Genomic DNA, 23,988 nt, shown 5'->3' on the forward strand with positions numbered 1-23,988 from the left:
GGGCGGCTGACTCATCTCCTGCCTCCTCTCAGTCCCTGCAGGCCTCGTGCTTGGTGGCCTGGGCTTCACCTTTATCCTTCCTTGCCTTTGGCTTCTAGAAATTGCCAGTTCCACTTTCTTCCTAACCTTTGCTTTCTGGCTTCACTCTGCCATCCACCTCCAAATGTTCGGTGCAAGACAAAAGAGGAGCCTTCAAGAAATCTTGAAAGAGTAATTAAGACATTTCTTACGAATTAATTGCTTTGAACAAAATAAAGTCCAACCACAGGCCTAATTGAGAGATCCACTGACGGCAAAGCAACCCCACCTGGGAGTGAGAGCAGAAGGACAGGTAAGCTCCGGGGCTTTGCCTCTACTGAAAAATCCATCACGGCCACTCTATTCTCAGATGTCATCACCAAAAAATAGCAGAAAAAAATAGTCATGAGTAACTGAAAATAAAGAGGAATAGAGAATAGAAGATTCTTTCACAGGGGAAACAAAGCTATAAATCATCTTTCTTGCTTTCTCCCATCTTCCTTATCTTCCTTATCTTCCTGAACTCTCTTCCATGCTCTGCTCTTCAACCAGAGCATAAAATATGAGCCTGGTACCGAGAAAGCCTCTTGCCCTTCCAGGCGCTCAGTCTCCAGTGGTGCTTCTGGAAGACCAACCAGGCAGAAGTGTCACTGGTTTCTCTGCACCTCTAATCTACAAGCAGATGTGCCTGCCATACAAGCCTGCCTCCGATCAGCCATTCTTGGCCATGTCTGATTGGCTTCCAAAGAAGCATCCACCGTTCCTTGACCCCATCCGCACAGCTTCTGATGCAGAAGAGTGAGACCCACGGCTGGGTGCTGCAGGCCTGGGACTGAGCAGTTCAAACCAAAGCTAGATGGTGCTGCCTTACATCTGTGAGAGTCTGCCCATCCAAAGCAGTCCCAGAGACCTTTATGAATATTAACATAGGATGAAGAACAAATTTTCTAGTTCCAAAGAGGAGATAGAGCAGTTCTCCACCCCACTCCAGATAAGACAAAGACTCAGTGTGTGGTTAAGGCACAAAGAGCTCTCTTGTCCTCCTGAGACCCAGCTTACACTAAAGTCCTGCAAGCTTTAGCTACCCGGAAGGCAGCCCAGTGATACAAAAGGACTTTTCCCAAGTGCGGTGTGCTTAGAAGGTTCATGATCTCAAGGGCCCTTTTTGGAACTGCAGGCCAGCTCACCTTCTCTGCTCAAGCAAGGTCTTTTTCTGAGGCTATCAAGAAGCTAAGCATATTGCATTAGGGTACAAGAAGGGTGTGTGACCCCAGAGGTTACCCCCTTTCTGTCACCCAAGCACACAACTGAATCAATAACTCTCATTTTACACTCAACCCAGCATAGACTGCAAGGGTTTGTGGGGACTCAAGGTGCTGTGTGGTTTTTCCCTTGGGCCTGGGCAAAGAGGAATCTAATCTCTAGGGATCCACTAATCAGCCCATGTGGGGAAGACTTAGGCCCCTCTCTAGTATGTGTTCAGGAATACCCAAGAGGACCCCTCTTTCCACAAAAGAATATTTTGCTTCCACATGCTATTCCCTGAAGTTCTACCTTGAGGAGTGATGGCAACCACAGGAGGCAGGCATTGGCAGCCCAGGCCTGGTACTCACAGAGCCAGAGAGTACTTGTAGCCCGACTTTAGGCTCTACGTTAGAGCTCTTTCTCAACCCGTTCCAAGTATCTCTCATTGCAGCCCAAATGGCAGAGTCCATGTTCTCTGGCAGGGCTCAGCGGGGAAACATAAACCACTTTCCACTGCTCTCCATGGAAAAAAAAGAGGCAAACCAAACATTGATTCATGCCTGGGAAGTGAACGTAAGAGCTCCCTGAATAGGCCTCCTGCTTCAAAACAAGAGTCACAGAAACTCTGGCATGTGCTCCACTGCTAGTTATCATCACAACCCATCATAGCCAGGGAAAGAGAGAAAACGCGGAAGACGAGGAGAGAAATACCCAAACAAAAGTGGCCTGCCCAAGCCTGCAGTGAGGCCCGGCAGCCTGCCACTGCACAGCGCTGCGGAGAAGGCGTGTCTAGTGTGCTTCCCCTGCAACCTTCACGGCCACCCGGGGAAGTAGGCAAAGCAGTTCTTTTTTTTTCCTATTTTAAAGAGAGGATTAAAAGTCTTGGAGAGTTTAAATGCTTGCCCAAGGCCACTGGGTTCATAAGCACAGAGGCAAAGCCAGCAACCATGTCTTTGGTCACTATGTCAGTACCTCCACCAGGAGGCTGCAGAAGGGCTAGTGTCCGCTTTACAAATAAATGATTTAAGTGAAAGAAGGAAAGAAACAGTCATCTGGGTCATAAGAAAGAAGTGGCCCAATCTTCATGGACATCGTGGGTCTGAACTGGTGGCAGTTGTGAAGCGGTGTTCATTGGCTCCCAAGAATTCGCCCCAAACAAAAGGAGGGTGGGGCCCATCAGAAAAAAAATATGAAATCCTGATGGTGGTTTTCATCATCCTTTCCCATCTGGGCTTCACCCAAAGAGGCATCCATCCCAGTGCCAAGTAAGACTGGGCACTCTCTTCTTCATGGGATAAAGCCAGGGGACTCCCAAGGAAACTCCAGCTTCTCTTGGAACCTGTAAGCCGATGGGCTATTTCCATCTGCCACATTCTCTCTTCCAACATTCTCCTCTCTTTGAGGATATGGGAAATCCCTTGGCACTGGGCTGTTCAGAAGAACCAGGTTGGCTTATTCAGAGAAGCCAAGGCTTCCTTAGGCCCATAAGTGCTTGGTCTCACTACTGTCCTGTCTCGGCGATCCTACCATCTGACCATAGACCGTATCTGGTATGTTTTTGAACCTGGGCTCTGGTTTCCCATTCTGCATTTGTCTACAGCTCTTTTGGACCTAGAGTGTTGACTGTGTCCACAGCCTCGCTGTTGACCGTGAAGGCAGTGTGTTGGTGGGAGGAGCGGGAGGCAAGAAGACCTAGCGCTTTGGGCTGTCTCACTGACCAGCACACGGAAATCGTTATGATGTACATGGATGTGTTCTGTACATTGTAAGTCACCATTTAAGCATGAATCATTAATGTAGAGACTGTGGGATTCTCAGTATAGATTTTCTCTTAGCTTAGTTCAGAGCCAAGCCCAAACAGATATTTAAAAGTAGATGTTTTGATGGTATAGTGATGATAAAAGCAGGTGCCTGTCACGGTGTGTAGACCAAACAAATCAGGTTGACACATATCTGGCATTTGGTATTGTACTACCCTGAGCATATTCTTCTGCATATCAAGGAACAATGTGTTTCTAGAAGTCTCCCAGTTTGGTTACAAAGGTCATTTGAAGTATGAAAATGCCTCTGAAAAGGAAAAGGCTTCTGTTCTGCTTCTCGACCCCTGACTCTAATCCTTGGGTACAAGATACCATGGAGCCACCCTGTCCCACAGTGCTCTTTGTGCACTAAGGTGAGAGAGCTTCAGGGGAACAGAGTAATGGCTAAGGTTACAGGTCCATTTTCCAACAGGTCATCAGACTGGGAGGCAGAGTTCAGCTCAGCCCTTCACTGTGATGCTGATACCGCAGCAGACACGTCATGAGCAGACCTGTGTTCAAGAGGAGCACTTGGTCTCCCTTTGCCTCAATGCCTCATCTATAAAATGAAAGGACGGACTAGACAATCTCCAAGGTCCCTTTCAGTTCCAAAGACCTCTAATTTTCTAAATAAATTACTGTAATTTTTACGATGTTTGTAGGGAGCCGTGAGGATCTAGGCGATGGACCTTGGGGAAGGTCATTCATACTTTGGCATCATCGTGATATTTGTGAAGTAGTTGCATCTTGGTGCCCACAAGTCACTTTAGGGTCCAATTAAAGCTGCTCTAAAGTGCCTGGTTCCTTCCAGGAGGAAACAACCACAGGCAGAATCCAGCAGATAACACAACTAGAGCTCTTTGCAATCTATTGCTAGGGAAGTTGAGTGATGAGATTTTAAGCTCCCACATTAGACCCTGAGAGAACACCAGTCAAGAGGCTGAGATTATTAGACTGCCAGGAAGTGTAGAATTTCTAAAAACAACTTTTGCTTGTTCCAGGGCAAGATCACACCTAAACTGAAAGAGATGGTGTTCAAGCAGGAATCTGAGGACAGATGACCTCAGCATTCCCAGGATGTCAGTGCCGACTGTGGATACACTTGCAGATTCGAATTCTGCAGATTCTGTATCTCACCTATGACATTCCTTTAAAGGCTCCCAAGTGCATTCGTGTCTCTCTGTTCCAACCTCCATCTCCAGAGTCCCAAGGCACTGCCATTTCCCATCTGAACCACTGCAGTGGCCTCCCAACTAGCCTATGTCTTCCTGGTTTGCTCATCCCTAATCCATTCTGCAAAGTGTGGTGAGAACAAGAACCAAAAATGTAAATCATGCTCCCCACCCCCACCACATGAAGCGCATCAGCAGTGTTCCATCCTTTCTAGCATAAAGACCTTCAAGATTAGCATGACCTTTGAGAGCTGTCCTCATCTTCTCACTCCTTCCCAGCCCGCCGATCTCATCTTGCACCACGCTCTCTTCCCCTAGCCTCCCGCCAGGTGGGAGAACCTGCTCTGATGTTTCCTGCTGCAGGACCTCTGCATGTCTTGTTCACTCTGCCCCTTCCCCTGGCCTTCCGCCTTGGGTCTGGATAGCTTCAACTTCTCCTCCTTCATATCTCTGCTCGTTGTCACTTTCACAAGGAAGGCTTCACCAGCCTCCCTGGCAAGATCAAGCCTTCCTTACAGGCAATCATAACACCGCACAGCTCCCTGTCCACAGCTCTAGCTAGCTGAATTTCACAATCACATGAGTGTTTGTTCAATGTGTGTCTGTCTCTCCCATGGGACTGTAAACTTCACGAGGGCAGGGATCATAACCTTTTTGTTCAGGAATACATTCCCAGTGCCTAGCATGGTACTTGTCACATAGTAATCACTCAGTAAATCACACGTTGAATAAATGAATATGCCGTAGAGCATTCAGCAATGAATAAGTCAAGCTCTCTGCCATTGGGAATCCCACAGCCATGAAAGAGCAACTCTGAAATAGGCTGGACTATGAAAAGTGACGAGGTACAAGAAGTGATACAGAGCCCTTTTTCTGCTTCCTCTGATTTACTGAGCCCCTTGTCATCTTTTCCATATGAACATCAAGTGGTTTAAGTAGCAATTGACCACACATGACCCACTCCTATGCCATTCCCTCCCCTACTCCAACACTTTACTTCTTATGAACAGCAGAAGACCTCCTCATGTGGGTACAGTTTTTACTTGTTGGCACCATGGGCATGACTCTAAATTTCAAATAACTGGGGCCACTTCAACAGACACCCTGATTAAATGTGCTGAGTAATTTTAGTTTGTATTAAGCCAATAGCCCACATTAGGGCCCACATCTGTGTTTACGGAATGACTCGCACTCTCAGGCGTGTCTGTCGCAACGTGTGATGTGAGATCCAGAAGTATGCGGCTCCAGCTCTGAGCGGCTGCATGTGTGTTTGGTTGGTAGCTCAGAGCTGGTGTTTATTGACAAGCACGAACGCTGGAATGAATAATCATTATAAGCATTCCCTGCACATTCCCCTCCCCAAGCTTCTCTGGCCTCCCTCTGCAGATGGGGAAGCTGTTGGGCACGCCGCCCTGGGAGCCCAGACGCCTTTGAGGAGTCAGTGGGATGGAAGAGCATGATAGCATAGAATAAGCTGACACTTAGTATTTGTGTGACCTTGGCTGGTGACTTGCTCATTTATCCATTCATTCATCCACTCACTCATTCATTCAACAAACAGTGTTTGAGCACTTGCTCTCTGCCATGTGCCAGGCACTGAGGATACACTGGAGGACAGAACAGACGCAGTCCCTGCCTTTATAAACCATGGTCTAGAGAGGAAGGAGAGAGAAAACAAGGAGCTACCTTACAATATATGGACTCACAGTGTTAGCAAACAGACCTGGGACAGAGGACTTGCATAATAAACAGGAGGCCTATCCTACTTTAAAGCATCGAGGATGAGCTCCTGGGAGAGCAACATTTAAGCTGAGCTCTGAAGGATGGAAAGGATGTTGAGCCAGAAAAAAATATAAGAGGATCGGAATTTTCCAAGCTCAGGTAACCTGACAGGTGAAGCCCTTGAGGAAGGAGAGAACGCGGTTTGTCTGAGAGACTGAGATTTTCCAGAGTGACTGAAGCTGAGAGCCAGAAGGGCAGTGAAGTGGAGATGAAGCTGGATGGGGAAGTGAGGCCGGATTCTGGCCTCGTGGACCATCTGAGGGATTTTGAACTCCAGGATTCTAGAGTCAACCGGAAGTCAGCATAGGGATTTAAGCAAAGCAAAGATCAGATCACGCTTGGGCGACACCTGCCCTACCTATCTCACAGTCCCTTGGTGAGGAACTAAGGAGACCAAAGATAAATTTTCCAGGCAAGCCAGAGAGCATGAAACTGGTACTATATTTGGTAGAACCATTAGCAAACTCCCAAGTGTGGTAAAACAGCATTTGTAAATTCCCCAGAAATAAAGTTTCAAGAATCATCCTCAGGCCATTACAGACTGTCCCTTGAAGTGCCAACTATCCTGGTTTTCTCCATGTTGGATTCACTGTGCGATCCAATTGTCACTTACCACTTCCCACGAACATGCAAGCAGCCATCCCAATCAATGGCCTGTGTCCTAATGCATCGATTCATCTTGGCCTTTCCGGGGGTCCCTCAGCACAGCATCTCTGCTCATTAAAGGCAGTGTGCCTGCATCATAAGGATAATGCTTTGCACTTACCCAGCACATTGCCCAGGGGTGTCTCCAAGCATTTTGCAAACATTTAATTAAGTTAGTCTGATGACTGCAGGGAACTCCCCAGCCTCTCAACACCAAAGGGTCTGGATCAGGGGGAGGTGATGGGAGACGAGCAAACACTGCCTCTAGCACCCACCGCCTTGGGGCACAGAGCAAGTGGGCGGATGCTCAGGGAGTCTCCGCATTCACACACATGTGCAGCCATGTCTGGCATGGCAGCACGTGGGCCTGTTGCCACGTGTGCCCATAGGGAGAGCACCAAGGCTGGGGCCACAACTGGAGTTCTGGAAGGGCAGAAATCATAGACAAGAGGAGGGGCTTGTTTTTCTTAAGGGGTTGCGGATGTGGTGTTGAGAGTAGCTAAACTGTGGCTTGCGAGTCCCTGTGCGTGGGTGTGGCTGCGGCAGCGGGGAGGGCGCAGATCTGTGACTGGCCAAAGGGTGGTGAGAGTGAGGAGAGGGAATGTCCAGTCTCACACCTGTGGGACGGTAATAGTCAGCACGCTGGTCTTCTTATTTCTGGTTTAGCATTTCTTTCTGCTCCATTCTCAGAGCTACCTTTAACGCTTCCCCAAGCCCTACCAATAGCGCCGTCTTGGGGTACTTGGTGAGCAGCGTGGAAATCTAGCACGCAGAACTATCTCCATGCCCTGCTGCGGTACTGCCTTCCTGCCCCGTGGGGAAAGGCAGAGGCAACCAAGATTTTACAGATAGGGAGCAAATTTTAAGTCCGGGTCTCCCACCAACAGCACAAGAGGGACAAACATCCTTGGGACCTGGCGCCGCACTGAAGGATCGGATCCAGAAGGATTGGGAGAGCAGAGCGGCCCCAAGATGATGCCCATCCACCCAGCCCTCCGAGCCTGGGTCTGGAAGGTGCATCTCAGCATCCCCAGGTGCTAACACCCACTGCTCCTGACAGCCGGGCTTGTCGGCAGCCACGGACCACCTGGGGGCTGACACTTGAATTCACTGACAGGAATGATGGTTTGCTTCCATCTCTCCTCTCGCCCGGCCTCAGGCAGCTGCAGTGACGGCAGCAGTCCCTCTGCAGACAGGGCCGCGGGCTGGTGGCCCCGTCCTGTGAGCCTCAGGAAAGACAGAGACCACAGGCCAAAGGCGATCCTGGCCACCAGAAGCCACTACATGGAGGTCCAGCTGCCCAGGGCTGACGTACCAGTCCACGTACCTAGCACCCTGCCAAAAATATCACAAAGTAATATGCGGGAGACCAAAGGGCCATGCCTGCTGCACTCGCTTTCCACAGCAGAAAACCAAGGCCCAGGAAGCTCAAAGTCAGGACACTTATTCCACTGGGGTGAAAAAGAAAGAAAAAGCTGAATAATTCCCTGTTTTACTGGCTTTAAGGTTTTTGAGGCAGGAGAATGTTTTAATTAATGTATTTTATTTAATCAAAACCTACATAAAGTCCTGTTGAATAAAGGAATGGGTGGATTGTATTTTGCTAATTTTCATCACTGTAGCAAGGACATATGAGAGTCGGTAGAGCTCTACCTTGTCCTCCTCCTTCTTCCACAATGAGAATGTCCTCTCCCTTTCTGCTACATGTGAGCAGCCTTCTCTCTTTACCCTATTCTTAGAAGACCAGGATGAGTGTTTTACGACAACAATTCAGAAATGTTTACCTTGTTATCTTCTAACCTAGGTTTTTGGCTACTCTGTCTGGTTGGAAACAAGGAGCGTACCTAGCTGGAACCCATTCTACAGACTGGTAAGCTGAGACTCAGAGAATGCCTTGAGCCAACCAAATGAACCTCAAAGAGCAATTACTCAAAGAGTGGAACTTCTCAGCTTTCGTCATGCTCAGAGGCTCGGCCAGAGTCCCAGCTGATGGCAAGTGCGCTCTGCCCCAGGTAGCCTCTGACACAGATTTTAGGCTATAACCACGAGGGGTAGTTCCCAGTGGCCAGCATGGGAGACCCAGGCCCAGAGCTACTAGACAACAAATGCAGGCAAGTGCCAGCTGTTTAAGGAATCTCCTTCTGTAATTTTCTAGGTTACAGGGGATGTGGCCAAGGGTGCTAAGAAGGAAAGAAAGCAGGAAGGTGGACAGGACTGAAGCAACACGGGAGAATCTCGAGCCATCCATTCTCTCTGATGACTCTCAGGCTGAGTAATGCTGCCCAGCTCCGGGCTACTGAGGAAGCCGTCGTTACGAGGCAACAGCACCTGTCTCCTGCTCAGCACCTGCTGTCGCCACTGGGCCAATGCTGAATGCCGACAGAAGTGACCTTATTAACATGTCAATCATTTTTAAGGGATTGGGGCCCACATGATAGCCTTCAGGGAGGGGGCGTGAATCTGTGATTGGCTGAAGGGTGATGAATGAGATCTTGGTCCTGACCAGACTCTCGGTCCTCATTCCTGTCTCTTTCTTGGTCAGACGGGGCTCGGGTTCTCCCACTTGATCCCTCATGCACGCCAAGCAGTCCCAGGAGGTTTGTCAGCCTGCTGGTGAGGGGGTCAGGAGGGAAGGGAATTTGCCAGAACTTGGCTATAGAGCCCTCCCCCAGATCTTACCCCAAAGCCAAACATCCAGCCCCAAACCCTGAGATTTCAGGACTTCACTGAAGGAGTAAAGGTTCAAGAAGCTGTGTGCAGGGGAAGGAGGAACCCTAAGCCTCAGGGAATTTTCTGTCCAAGCCCAGGGTTTTCTGGCCCTAAACAGGCAAGGTGCGGGAGATGAGGCTACGGCCCAGAGTCCAGGCTTGCGGATCTGCGCACGAGGACACAGCTCGGTCCAGGCTGGGCAGATGAGGCCTCCTAACAGCTACCTCCCCGCTTAGAATCATAGGACAGAAGATTCAAACAGGGTGGGCCACGGAGGAGGGGGAAAATTTGAGGAAAGAAGCCCCCCAGGTTAGCAATTCTTCCGTCAGCCATCAGTGAGCTGGAACCCTGGCAGGCTCAGGCTGCCCACTAATTCCAGAACTGAGCTTCCTCACCCCCACCCCACCTGTCCCCACAGCCACCATTCTCAGAGCTAGAGGAGAAAAGGACAGGCAGAAGACAGGCTTTGACCCCAGGGCTGCCCGACCTCCACACTGCTTTTTAAAGGACAAAGTGGCCTGGAAGTCATGAGAAGGACCTGAGCTGCTGATTAGCAATGCTTCTGGCAGAGATGGGGACAGGGACTCCACACTTTAATCTGCCTCCTCCCCCTCGGTGATTCTGATGCAAATGTCCAGGTGTCACTTCTGTATTCCCACCCTATTCATCTTCCCACAGAGCCTCCAGACCCAAGGGCAGCCCCTGTCTCTCCTCCTACCTGGGACAGCAAACTCACTCCCCCAGGTCTCAGGCTGTGCCCCTGGCATGACAATCAGCCTGGCACCCTCAGCCCGCTGCCTGCCTTAGGTGTGGGCTCCTCACAGTCTCCACTGGTGACCATCTTTCCCATCCCAGAGATTCTGCCTAGAAAAGCAATTTATGGCCATCAGTCTCCCCCTGGAAGGCACCAGACGACAACAGCATTAACCTTAAAATTATTCTGGGATGGAAACGTGTTTTACCAAGAAATAGAAAGCTGCAGAATAAAACGGCGTGGAGGCCTAACCAGGTCAGGGTTGCATTATTGCATTAGCCTTCCGTCTTTAGACGCAGGGAAACTGAATGGCTAACAACCTGCTATTAATCCCGATGGGAGAAAAAGCATCATTTGGAAAAAAAAGAAGAAGAAGAGGAAGAAGAAGCTTAAAGCTATAACAGAGGAGGTAAAAGAGACGAGAAGGAAGTCACAAGTAAGCCACAGCAGCTCATCAGAAGTTTTGGACCCAGCCAGGTTCCATTTCCCACAGGAACCCCTGCAGATGTGAGGTTTTCTTTCACTCTACTTACACCTTCTAATGCCAACTTTTCCTCCCCCCTGTTCTGGATCTCTCCTGCCAGGTTCCTGGCACAATTAGCATAAAGAGCAGGTGACAGATTCTGTGCAAAGACGGGACACTGGGCTATGCCTGGCCCTCCCCAGAAGACCTGGGAGGTAGCTCAGCATCCTCAGCCACCAGGAAGCTCAGGGAGCTCAGGCACAGGGGCTCAGGCAGCCCGGTTCATTCCCCTTCCAGGCAGCCGGCTTTAGGTACGGGTGCTTCTCCTGCAACAAGCTCTGCCTGCTCCCTCCCAAGGCAGCGGAGCTGTGCTTTAGGGTGCCGTGGGACCCCTAGAGGGAGATATCACCCAGTTCCTGACTTCCTTCAGGGTGCACTGCAATGCAGCTTCTGCCGACGGGGGCTCACTCCCTCCCCTTTCTCAAGTGTAATGCTCTGATTTCTGCCGTGAGGGGCGCATCCACACAGCCAGGATTCCCTCGGGGTGGGGGTCCTCATGCCTGCTCCGGCACCGGCACCGTGGGAGGAGGGGAAGCGGTGTGCAGAGGCCCCCAGGAGCTGCCACCCAAGTCCAGTGAGGACTTGCATCCGCAGGAAAGTTTGTCTCCTGGCTTGGTGGGCCCAGGCACCCACCCGGCTCCTCTCTCAGGCCCGGGCAGTACTTAGCACTCTGCCTACTCTACCTTCCCGCCCAGACCAGCCCTTCCAGGCTGACCCCCCTACGAGGCTGCTGGAATTTGGAAGAAGAACAACAACTACAATCCCCACTCTGAACTTCTCAGCCTAAGACAAACATCCGGGAACATGGCTATGCAGAGCCCATCTCTGCTTGAAAAAGTACAATCTCCAAAAGGCGTTACAAAACATTAGTGGCTGGATTTCTTTTTTTAGCTGATCCTCCCTGCTTTCTTCCCAGTAAACTTCCATTTTTCTGACTTCACTTTGGCAGTTTAGGAGCACTTAGGGAATTATGTTCTTAAAACCAAAACCAAAAAAAAAGACCTTACCAAGTTATTCTGAATATAAAAATGTTAAATTGTGTGTTTTACCTATAAAAAGACAGGTAAGGTTTAAGAATCTTAGCATTCGCTTCTTTGTATATACGTATGGGAATTTAGATTTAAGCTAATGCTTAACCCAATACGTGCAGCTCAATTTGGAAAAAAAAAAGGAAATCCTAACTGGACTGGGGTTTAGTATGGAAACCCCACAGACCCTTTGATGCTGCCTAAAGCCTTGGCAAGCATAACCTAGCCCCTTCAGCATTGTTTGAAAGATGCCTGCGGGCATTCAGTGTCTGCTGGCAAAGGACTCTTGTGCAATTATCAAATCTATTAAGACACCTTGGATTTTGCAACGCTGCCACTAAGCTTATTTTAGTAGGACTGCAGCATCTTACCTGTGTCACTGCAGATTTATTTTCCCCAAACAAGTAACTGCTGTGAGAGGTAGGATCACATTTAAACCACTGGGCAAGGTAGGGGAGGGGCTGAGGAGATTCAGGCAAATCCAGATTCATGGTCCAGATTCCCAACCTTCCCTCACTAGAGACATTCCAAATTCTTCAAGGAAAATTCACATTTCTGGTGTGAGGAGTAGGAGGGAGAAACTGAGAGGATTCTGAATTTCAAGGGCATAATCTGCCCATTTGGTGGAAGGATAAGGAAAGGATGGGAGGCTGTAGAAGAGCTGTGTGGAGACAAGAAAGGCATGGGCAGATTCATGAGCAGGGAAGAAATGGGCAGATTCATGAGCAGGGAAGGAATGGGCCGAGGAAGGCGCTCCAGGGGGAGTGAGAAGGGGAGAGCGGCAGGAGAGATTGCAAGCAGGCAGGAGGAATGGAGGGAGGGGAGAGAGGGAGAGGGAGTGGAGGGAGAGAGAAAAGAGAGACAGGGAGACAGACGGGAGATGCAGAGATCTAGACCTATTAAGAGACAGAGAGAGACCACGACCACGACTGAGAGAGAAATAAGGATTCAGGTCCCAACATAGGCGGCAAGAAGGATTCGTGGCTAGGAGTTGAAACCTCTCTTCTCCTACCCCCGGGACCACAACTGGTTAATGTCAGTTGGTACCTTTCACAGAAACAGCAGTGCCTCACAGCACGGTGCAGATCTTGAACCCAGCTCACCGGATCCCCTGGAATAGAGCAAATCCCGTGCTGGCAGCCTCTGCGTGCGTGTGAGCGAGTGAGCGAGCGAGTGTGTGTGCGTGCACACAGCAAGCCTACCTCTCACTCACGGGCATCTCACACTCCCCTCCTCACCCCTTGCTCCTTGCCTCTCCTTCTTCCCCTGCCTCTTCTGCTCAGGCAGCGCACAATCGCCCCAGGAAAACACCCTTCCCCGGTACCTGGGATGAAGAGCAGGGCAGTTGTCGCGGAGAAGACGACCCAGTAGGCGGGATGGTACATCTCGACGCTGCGGTGCTCTCCGCTGCTGGGTTGCTACTGCTTCTGCTGCTGCTACCGCGGCTGCCTTCCTCTGTGCTGAATTCTGAGCAGGTTTAAATCCAATGTTTGCAAAGGGAGGGAGAGAGCAGGAGAGAGAGCGCGCGAGAGATGGGAGCAGGCAGGCAGCGTCTCTGATTTTTTTTCTTGCACATACACACAACTGGTAAGAATCATCAGCACCAATCTGCACAGGGCTCAGAGCAGACCTCCTCCAAGGCACACATTGGCTCCACTCTCCTGAGCGACACAAGGAGACTTTCCTGTTTGGAAGGATTGACTCCGAGGGGAGTTGAAGCCTGCCCCTTACTCACTCCCTCGCCGGGAGCCCAGCCCTGGCAGTGGTATCTATGTGAGTATGCCAGGGTGGGGCTCCCATGCGCACATACCCGCTCCTTGGTGGGCAGTGGGGAGGGCCTGGTGCTGCTGGTTTAGACCCTACCCCAGCAGGGCTCCGGGCACACCAGGAAAGGAAGGCTGCTTCTTGGCAGAAATATGACCAATGCCCATGCCAATTCCTCATCATCCCTCCTTCTTCCTGGTCCCCAGGCAGGGATGCAGCAGGAACTGCAACCCACAGGAAGAGCTCAGACATATAAGCCTGCACCCCACTCCCCCATTCGGCCATTAGGAGCACTTGGAAGCGATTTGGTTTTCCCAGCGGAAAGATGGGCACGTTAAGGTTTCTTCACCAAAGATGCTAGGAGAATTGGCCAGTTCCCCACAATTAGAGCATTCTGAAACTCTACCAAGACAAGATGCTACAGAAGCCCAAACAACTGCTATGATTGTAGCACAGACAGGGATATATTCAGATTAGATCTCAAGGAGGCAGCAACTCGCCAATGTCATTGGAAATCAAGGCCACAGAAGGATACTTGTGGCTTTCTGCCTTCCTTTTTTTTTCCTATCTTTTTTTGATTCTCCTTTTTACAGTCCAATGGGAACAGCAGTTCACACAGACAGTATTTCTGGGTGTGGAAAACCTCAGAATTTTCCCCTCCTCTAAAAAGGCTTGCCCTAAATAAAGCGTGCTTAGGAGCGGCACGTGTGGCTGGCTGAGTAACGCCACCAGTGAACTAGACTCTGGACCTGGAGAATCTGGCGGAAGAACAGCCCTGGGTATTATGGAAGGGCCAAGCTGACTCTTCTTGTCCCGGGGTGCCCTCCAAAGACCCCCCACAGTGCTGGGCTCCCTTCCTGGCTCAGGTGTGCATGCCTGGAGGTCTGCGAGTGGCTTTCTATGCAGGAGTGGTCTTCCCTTCTCCTTCACAGAAAATCCCAGTGTTTTCCCAAGGACCTGCTCTGTGACAGGTGTTCAAATGATTATTTCAGCCAATCCCCCGCAGAGTTCTGCCCACAGGCATCGCATCGTTGCCTCTCGGTTTCCATCGGCTGAAATTGAAGTCGAGAGAGAGTCAGCAACTTGCTAAAGGTCACGCAGCTAAGGACAGCCAGGATTCAAATCCAGGTCTGTCCTCCTGAAAAGTCCACACAGTTGCTGTTAAGCAGCCAATTGCCAACAAGTTATTTGGGGATAACTGAACTCCTCTCTTTCTACATAACAAAGTACGGTTGCTTTTAAAGAAGTAAAACAATCGATTACTTCCCTCCTTGTAAACAAGTCAGAGAACTTTAGCAGTCAAATAGAAAACACGTGATGATGGTATCGTCCTCTGGTGCTTAAGGAGTACCTATTTAGTATAAAGTCATTTTTTTCAAGGCTGGAAATATGAGGAATATAATTTGTTCTTGTCTACAAAGGGCATACAATATATTTGAAGAGATCAGCCAAAAATTAGCATTTGTGAATCTGCAAATGTACGTAAAATAAGGCATCTACATACTAAGTATTAAAGTCAAATTCTGTACAGCCAATCCTTGCAAACAGGTCATTCACAAGCAAATTGATCTGTGAATCCTTTGAACCATGCTGGAATCCTACAAAAGTTCAGAATTATCACCGTGGCCGAACACACCTGGCTTGAACTGGGTGGGAGGGGTCGGATGGGTCCTAGAAATGCAATGCTGTCTCAAGGAGGGGAGAGGGTAGACACAGGCAGACCCTGCAGGGAAAAGCTGGGAGACAGAGAGAGAAGGACCTTGGATCCTAGGCCAGTGATTCGGAAATTCCCTATTGCTGCTGGGAAAAGTTAATTTCTTTTTGAGCAAGGGAGTGCTACGAATGAGGGGGAGTTAATTTATGGAAATTAATTTGGGTGAAGTGTACAGGATGGATGGAGGCAAGCATACTTGTTAGGAGGTATGGCCCAGGTTTGATAGATTCAGAACCGGGAGGCGGCAGTGGAAGAGGAAAAGAAGGAGGCCGTGTGTGAAACGTGGAAGCGTCAGCAGGACTCGGTGACCGATGGCATCATGTGAATCACAGACACCATGTACTCACAGTCAGGCCTAAGGTTTTTAAAAATATCATCACAATCCCTAGCCTTCTCCTCCAAGAAGGTGTACTTATGCATTTTTCAGAGATGGAGAAACCGAGATTCAGAGAGGTTAGGTAATTTAGGTTAGGTCACACAGCGAGTTAGCAACACAGCCAAAATCCAAACCCGGGTTTTTCTGTTTCCAAAGTGAAAACCTCCTTAAAAAGAAATTATAATATTGAGCACTATCATTTCATTGAATATCCATGTAAACTAAAAATAAAATCCTAAGCCATCCTGCTAACTAAACAGACCCCCTCTTGAATTAGGGGACCACAGAAAAACATTAAAAATGAGTTCCCAGCCATGAAGAAAAGGGAGATCGGATGTGCCTACTTATACCTCCTCGCTTTTGGAGTTTAGACACAATTGACCAGCATTAATGGTAAAATAGAGATCATAAGACTGACTCTTCGTGACAATAAAATACTAAATTATTAACAGGACCTACAACAGTGCAGGACAAAAATTAAATCACGCCTGCAGGCCATCGATTTGCTTAAGACATCACCTGAGTCAGTATGCAGTGGCTTGTCTCTAATTAACAGACTTCCTTAACTTAAAACATTCCGAGCCTTTAGACAAAATTTTATTTTGTTAACTAATTACAAAGCAAAAAAATCTCTGAACCCACTTACAACCTTTAAGGCCCCTGTCCCTGCTTTGAGATATCCCGCCTTCTCAGGCCAAACCAACGTACACCTTACATGTATTGATTTATGACTTTACGTGGAATTTTTGTCTCCCTAAAATGTATAAAACCAAACTGTTACCTAACGTTTATTGGGCCAGTCTCAATCCAGGAATTTCATGGAGATTTTCCCCTAATTCCCGCTGGGCTCTTACTGCCAGCCCATTTCACAGATGGAGAAATACACCAGGTTATAGAAAGTTCCAAGTCCCTCTTCCAAGATTCATAAGTATCAGAGAAACCTAAGTCTTTCTTACTTCAAAGTTTATGTTCTTTCACTTTTCCCTGACAGCTATATTTTTGTTTCGAAAACACCCATTTATTCTGCCAACCTTTTTCCTAATACACACACACACACACACGCACACATACCTCCTGAACCTCTTAATTAAATTCACATTTAACAAACTTAAATGTATATCAGGAAATATTTTATTTTTAAAAATTTGTATGCCTAATAAAATCTTTCTTAAGAAAACACATAAATATGTATTTTCGCTGATAATTCTTCTCGGTCTATTATATGATTAAAACATATGTCTCTTTTATTTAAAAAAAAGTAGAAGAAGAAATGTATAATGCATATTTAATCAATAGATGGCACCAACTCTGAAAAGAGATATTACGGTCTACTGGGTCTATTTAAACATCTTAAAAAAATACAAATACAAATAAAAATGCTTCAATGCCTATTTACTAGAGGGACTGTTCTCTTCTCTGGGGTAAATAATATGCAATTTTATACCTTCTTTGAATCTTTTTTTTCTTCCTCCAAAGCAAACAAAATCATCAAAACTGTGTTTAAATAGCTATAAGGTAGGGGAACAAACCAACCGAGACTGGGCAATTGTGCGAGGAGCTGATTGTCACACTTGTCCTTCTGCCTGGACTCCGTTCCTCCCACAGCTTCTTAGAGGCAGAAGGGAAATGGGAATGCCGGGTCAGGGCGGGTCCCCCTGCCACCAGAGCTGCTCCTGTCATCAGAGAAGCCTGGGACCCAGTCCTGCCTCTTGCCCTACTAGCTGTGCGACCTTGGACAAGGGTACGGGGACTCTCTCTGATCCTGATCCATATTTTGTTTCTTTTTTATACAGAGGAGTGCATGAACGAAGTGATTACCTTTTAGTACTTCACATACTCATTCATTCATGAACTAAGTATTTATTGTGAATCTACTGTCGGCCAGGTGCATACCTACTATGTGTGATACACGAGAGATGTGACGTGAAGCAAGATAAGACTGTCCTCATCCATCCAAAATTCACAGAGTAGTGGAGGAGACAAACATGACACCGTTAATCACATAATCAATGATGTTTGTGGCAAGTGCGTGTAGAAAAAGTACAGGTTGATAGGAAATCAGGAAACACAACTAACACACCTGGGGAGGGCACAGTGCGTGGAGACTGCCCTGAGGAGGTGACTTCTGTGCTGGGATCCCAGCAAGAGCCTTCCCCGAGGAGGGAAAGCTGAGATTGTTCCTGGCAGAAAAAAAACATCGAGTGCGAAAGCCCAGATCAGGGACTGGACCTGTGTAGACACTAAAAGTTCTTTGGTGCAATTCACGTTCACCCAACCTTTTACTGAAATTAACTCTACAGTAAATAACGTTAAAATGATGGATTAGTGCACTTGGAGCCCGGCGATGGGACAGAAAGGATGAAATTTTAGATATTGAAACACTGGGATTTTTTACCTGCAAAAAATAAAAAAGGGAAGACGATAAAACCTTACAGATTAAAATCTGACTCCGCCACTTATTTCTCAATATTCCAAAATGAACTGGAGCCTCCCAGGCTGTAAGCGATTCCCGAAGAGCAAGTTAAAGACTCTGGGAGGCACATTAAGTCCTTTAAATCACACAGGTGCCATTGAGTTCAAAGGAGCAATAATTTATTAAATGACTGGCTTATGACTGGAAAGAAGAGTGAGCTCTTCTTCTGAAGGCAGAGACTCACTTACAATGAGTCACTCCTACCTCTGGACTCAGGTCTTAATCTATTTCTGATACTTTCCCGAACTTTTAATATGTTCACAAAATATCTCAGTCATGCCCAAGATACTGTAACTGGCTCTATGAACAAATTTCAATGACCCCTATATGATTTTTTTATAATTTTCTCCCTTAACTAACTACTTGACATTTGAGTTGATTCCCAGAAATGGTGGATTTTCTGCAAGACAAAGGAGCTGAGATTCTGAAGGCCCCTGGGCAGACTTCCTAAAGCCAAGATTCGCCATCCCCCACAACCTGCCCCCAGTGCATGTAGCCCCTTGTTAGTTACACCACGACCTGCCCCAAGGCACGTGGCCCCTCCTTTAAAAGCCCAAGAGAGACCCACTTGAGGCAGCTCCTCCCAACTCCGTTGTATTAAAAAATTTCAAGCGTGTCCATCCCCCAGACTGTGCTCATGGCACCCATTATGTATGTATATACCCATCCCCTCCTCCCCCCTCCCATCTGCCCGACACCCAATAAATGTTATTCCTATATGTGCACTTAGGTATTGATCAGTGAAACCAAGGGCAATATATGTAACCTAAACATTTGTATCCCCATCATATGCTGAAATAAAAAAAAAAATTCTTTCTTCCCTGGAAATCCTCATTGACTCACTATTTGGATTTTTGTACACTGAGCAACTGGACCTAGACTGAAACCCCCTTGTGATTTTGACAATAGTTTTAACAATAACTACCATTTATGAAACACCCACCGCGTGCCAATTTTCCTGTGAGGTGGCTTACACACACCATGGCTTCTCTTCACACCAATCTCTTCCACAAAGTAGATGTTACAACACACACTCTACAGACATGTCAACTGGGATATCCCCAAGGCCACAGAGAGCGCTGGCAGAGCTGAGGTTCATTCACAGCTGTCTTATTTCAAAGACCAAATTCTTTCCATCCTCCCTCAAAGATCTTTCATACACTTACATGAAGTCATTGCAAGATTTACTACTCAGATGTCAACGTCATACATTTTTTAAAATTTAAAAACCTAATCATAGTAATATATTACAAGGTTTATTGAGTCACTAGTACTAAATGGTTAAGATTGAAAACAACACTCCAAATCCCACTCCACAGAAGCAGCTATTTCCAACTCTTCTGGTTGTTTCTTACAGTATTTGTTTCCTTATTTCTTTTAAAGATGTGCTTATTCTTTCATTTCTTGATTTAATAATTTTTAAAATATCTATTGACTCCCTGCTACAGAAGATGAGGATTTAGCCCATTCACCACCAACCTCACATCTCTTCTCCCTCCATTAACTCAGTGTAAATAATGGTACAATATTGGATTCCATCGATACTTGGCATTGACATTGTTATGATTCTTAAACTATTGTCTTTCTCATGTAACTTTTTGCTTTTCCTGGAGATAGTATTTGCCTTTTTGTTTCATTTGCTTAATTTTCTATGGACCTCCCATTAAATATCCCCAAACTTCCTGCAAAAATCTAAAATTTCTCTCAGTACAGTTGAATAAACTGAGTAATCTATTAGTATCATCTTTTAAAGGCATTCCCTAGAACCATCCTTCACCCTGAGCTACAGCTATTACCTGGGACCTCCCTTTACTAAAAGTGTGCAATGGCCTGTGTTTTTCCCTTGTTTTTTGGATCTAGGTATTCTTCTTTCTTGGTGAACTTCCTTGTTGTTTTAATGCAACACCTCTTTTTATCAATGCTGAGAAAGTATACACAGGCGGTCATTTGAGAGGACCTTGCATATTTGAAAATGGCTTTACTCTTACCTCACACAACTTATATATAGCTAGTTTGCTGCAAATCAAGTTCTAGCTTGAAAATGAATATTGTCCCCAAATCTTGAAGCCATGTCTCCATTTTCTTCTAAGTTTAAGCGTTGCTATAGAAAAGTCTGATGAATGTCAATTTAAGTTTCTTTGTATGTGAAAAGGTATTATTTTCTCTCAGTAAACATTTAGGGTGTTCTCTTCTTCCATGGCTTCCCCAAATTTCATAAAGGTATTTCTTACCGTAGATCTGTTTCCTTTCATGGTGTCAGGCACTCAATAAACTCTTTCAATATGGAAAATTTCATGTCCTTCGACTCTGGAAATTTATAAATTTTTTTTGTATTTCAAATGTTTGTCTTTGAAATGTTTCTTTCCTCTATTTTATTTGTCCTTTGTTTGTAGAATTCATATTAAAAGGATATTAGAGCATCCAGATTTTTTATATATTTTTTTCTCATCCCTTTTTCATCAAGATGTCCTTGACTTTAACTTCTTCTATTGACTTTTAAAAAAATTGTACTATCAAATTATTAATTTCAAGTGGTCTTCCCTGTTGTCTGATTTTTTTTTATATTGCCCTATTCTTGTTCCGTGGTCACGGTATCTCTTATATTTTTCTGAGGATACTAATTAAGGCTTTGGAAGTCTCCTTTTACTTCCATTACAGACTCCATTTCCTCAGAGTCCTCTGTTTTCTGTTTTTCCCTCTCAGTTACATTCATCTTTGGCTTTTATGTAGGAAAGCTTCCTCAACTGTCTGGTGATCTTCTGTCTTCCTTTTATATTTAAGAGAAAAGCATTTACAGACCGACTGGTATCTCTGTGTTCATCTGTGGAGTTTATCTACTGGCAGACCCTTTACAGATCATCAGGCAAGGGGCGGGCCCTGGGATCTTTGCCAAACCAGCTTCTCCAGAGTCCTTCATTCTCTTGCCAGGAGGGTAAAATTCTGGCTTCCGCCATGCAGGAGGAGGACCCACGGGGTTCTGCCATCCAGGATGGAGACTGCCAACCTCTCTGTTTTCAACAGGACTCCTCAACTCTCTGCTGCAGCTGAGACTGGAGCCTCTCTTCTTAATTCCTCAAAAAATAAACTTCTGGTCCATGCTAAAATGGGAGCAGTAGAGAGCTCTGGGGGTGGGGAGTGTCTAATCCATACAACCGATCCACTGTTTCCAGCGCTCCCATTTCTGTCTCGCAAGGTACCCTGTACCTCTCAAACCTAGTCTGTCCTGGCTTTCGTGGTAGAAACCTGCATAGTCCCATCTGCCATTCCCTCTGAGGACTCATAAATTTCAGCTTTCCTTACTAAATCAGTTGCTACTCATGCTTTTTCCCCCTCAAGAAAAATTCCATCTCCCACCCATTTTTGATTCCTCTTCCTTTTTTTTTTTTTTGCCCCCTTTTTAGCCCTTTGTTATCATTTTTGTGAGATTAGAGGAGACACTGCCGGTCAGCCCCCCAGTGGTAACTGCATCTAGTGGGTACACTTAGCGGCTGCAAAGTAGAAAGGATGACAAACATCATTCTCAAAACACCTGGAAGATCAGGCTATGCTTCCAGGACAAAGCTAAAGTCCTGCATGAATGGGAGCCACTGAAATATGAGCTACCCCTGCTCGTGGGCACCTCGGAGACTTGCACATTTGTAATGTCATTTATTCGCTTCACCACTATGTGAAGTGACATACAGGGGGGCTTAATTAACCCCACTTCCCAGACAGAGAAATAAGGCAGAAATGAGATGAAAAGATATGCCCCGAATCATAGCAAATCAAGGTGGAAGCCAGGTCTAGAACGCATGTAGCCGACACTTAGTCCTTTCCTATCAGCCAGCCCCAACAACTAACGCCCCTTTCGATCGTTATTGTTGCTGCTGCTAATCACATCAGCATCACCCTGGTTCACTCACAGCTCACAACATCACAAAGCCTTTTGCTTAGATATGCCTGATCCAATTTTAACTAAGTATTGAAGAAAGTGGCACCAGATTTTCACTTTTGTATGCAATTTTTTCCCCCAGAACGTCTCTCAAGCAAGAGTCGAAATGTCTTATACAATGTGGGGGAGTTATTACCCCTTCCTTGAGGTGAAGAGCAGGAAGAAAGAGCAAGAAAGACGCCACACCACACCACCACACGTAGTGAGCAGGCACGGCCAGCGTCCGCTCCAGACCGCTGCCCAGAGCGCCACCCGCTGTCTTGTCACTGGATTGGTCTCCCTCTCTCTCTTGCAGTCTCCCCTCCTATTTCCTGTCCTCTCCTCCCTGCATGCAGGGGCCTCTCCCCACCCTTCTCTCAATGAAAAGGCTACTCTTCTCTCCTTGACATCTTGTTAGACTGTGAATACACATCTATTGATTTGCATTTGGTAGAAGAAAAAGAGAAAGGGGGGTGGGGGAGTAAAGAAAAAGAAAAACACACAGTCACACATTCCCTGACTTTGAGGCTTCCAGGGGGACATGCTTAAGCAATGGCAGAGAATTTTAACTGCTTCGTCTCTTTCTGCCTCCCAAATGCTCCAGCCTCTTCATCACACCAGCTGCTGCCTCGCTTCCACCCAGCCCAGGCCCAGGGCCCTCCGCTGGGAGGGAAGAGCTCCAGCTTCAGCCCTCCTCCCCTCTGGCCTTCACGGATTGCTGACACTGACCCTTTGTGTGGGGCTCCAGACCAAAATAAGTTTTCTTGCAGGATGGGAGCTCAGGAGAGGCAGGAGACCTTGTTGTCAGCAAAGGCTGGCCCCAGAGACTACATGACAGTGACTTCAATGGTTGTGCTAGCTGCTTTTACCAATTTTAAAATAAAGCTCAAGTAATTAAAAGGCATGCAAGTAGGGATCACCCACCTAGGTTATGATCCAGATTCTGACATTTTCTAGTGGTGAGGTACTTCATTCCACATTCTTCTCCTTCCAGACACCAACATATAGCGCACGGAGAATGCACAAGTCTTTAAAAGGATTATGCCCGGAATCCATTCCAAAGCTGCACAGAGATGGAGGACAGGCTCTGCCTTGTCCCTGGCATCTTTGGGGCCCAGAGCTAACCCTTTGTGGATTAGTGAAAGTGGCCAAGGCCTCTATCAAAAAAACACAAAACAACAAATGTTGGCGAGGATGTGGAGAGACAGGAACATTTCTACACTGCTGGTGGGACTGCAAATTAGTGCAACCTCTGTGGAAAAGAATTTGGAGATACCTCAGAGAGCTAAAAATAGAAATACCATTCGATCCAGCAATAGCACTATTAGGCATCTACCCAAAAGAGCACAAAACATTCTACGATAAAGACATCTGCACCCGAATGTTTATGGCAGCACAATTCACTATTGCAAGAATGTGGAAACAACCCAAGTGCCCGTCAATCGATGAGTGGATTATTAAAATTTGGTATATGTTTACAATGGAATATTACTCAATTATAAGAAACGACAGTGATCTAGCACCTCTTATACTTTCCTGGATTAAACTTAAGCCCATTATCCAAAGTGGGGCACCAAAAGAGCAGAAGAACGGGATCCATTTGTACTCACCATCAAATTGGTACTAACTGATCAACACTAGGTTGATCACATGGCAGAAATACTCTCTAGGGATTAGGGGAATGGGGGGGCAAATCTACAACTAAAGGACACGGGGAGCACTAAAGGGAGGGAAGGGCATGCCTTTAACCCGCATTTGGGTGAGGCAAAGACATAAAGTGTAACTATAATGTTTGTACCCTCACAAAACCCTGGAATAATAAATAAATAAAAAAAAAGTGGCCAAGGAATCAAAGAGTTTATTACTTCAACTTAATATGCATCTATCTATATGGAAAATTAAGTCAGCATCTAATCTTGGACCATTCTAGCTTATTTTCAAGTAATCTTTACTGGGCATTCAATCAGTAACTGTTACCGGGCACCCATTGTGCACAAAGAGAAGCTGAGTCCACACAGAAGGTTGAGCCCCGTAGAAGGTGGAGACTGGCCCGCATGCAGTATTCCACATTCCCCA

At 46.8% G+C, this 23,988-nt stretch overlaps 1 protein-coding gene across 2 annotated transcripts in view; it reads right to left on the minus strand.

Annotated features, from left to right (window-relative positions):
* Positions 1-13,137, minus strand: part of OPCML (opioid binding protein/cell adhesion molecule-like) — a 1,134,565-nt gene extending 1,121,428 nt beyond the window's left edge. Inside the window, exon 1 of one of the 2 annotated variants that reach the window (XM_012644283.1) lies at positions 13,000-13,137. In XM_012644283.1, the coding sequence (XP_012499737.1) occupies positions 13,000-13,060 (61 nt within the window). In that variant the 5' untranslated portion in view covers positions 13,061-13,137. The remainder of the gene's footprint in view (positions 1-12,999) is intronic. The other variant, XM_012644284.1, reaches the window with a different exon arrangement.
* Between the last annotated feature and the right edge of the window lie 10,851 nt (positions 13,138-23,988).

This window comes from Propithecus coquereli, unplaced genomic scaffold (assembly GCF_000956105.1).
Source record: "Propithecus coquereli isolate 6110/MARCELLA unplaced genomic scaffold, Pcoq_1.0 Scaffold209, whole genome shotgun sequence".
Taxonomy (NCBI): Eukaryota; Metazoa; Chordata; class Mammalia; order Primates; family Indriidae; genus Propithecus; species Propithecus coquereli.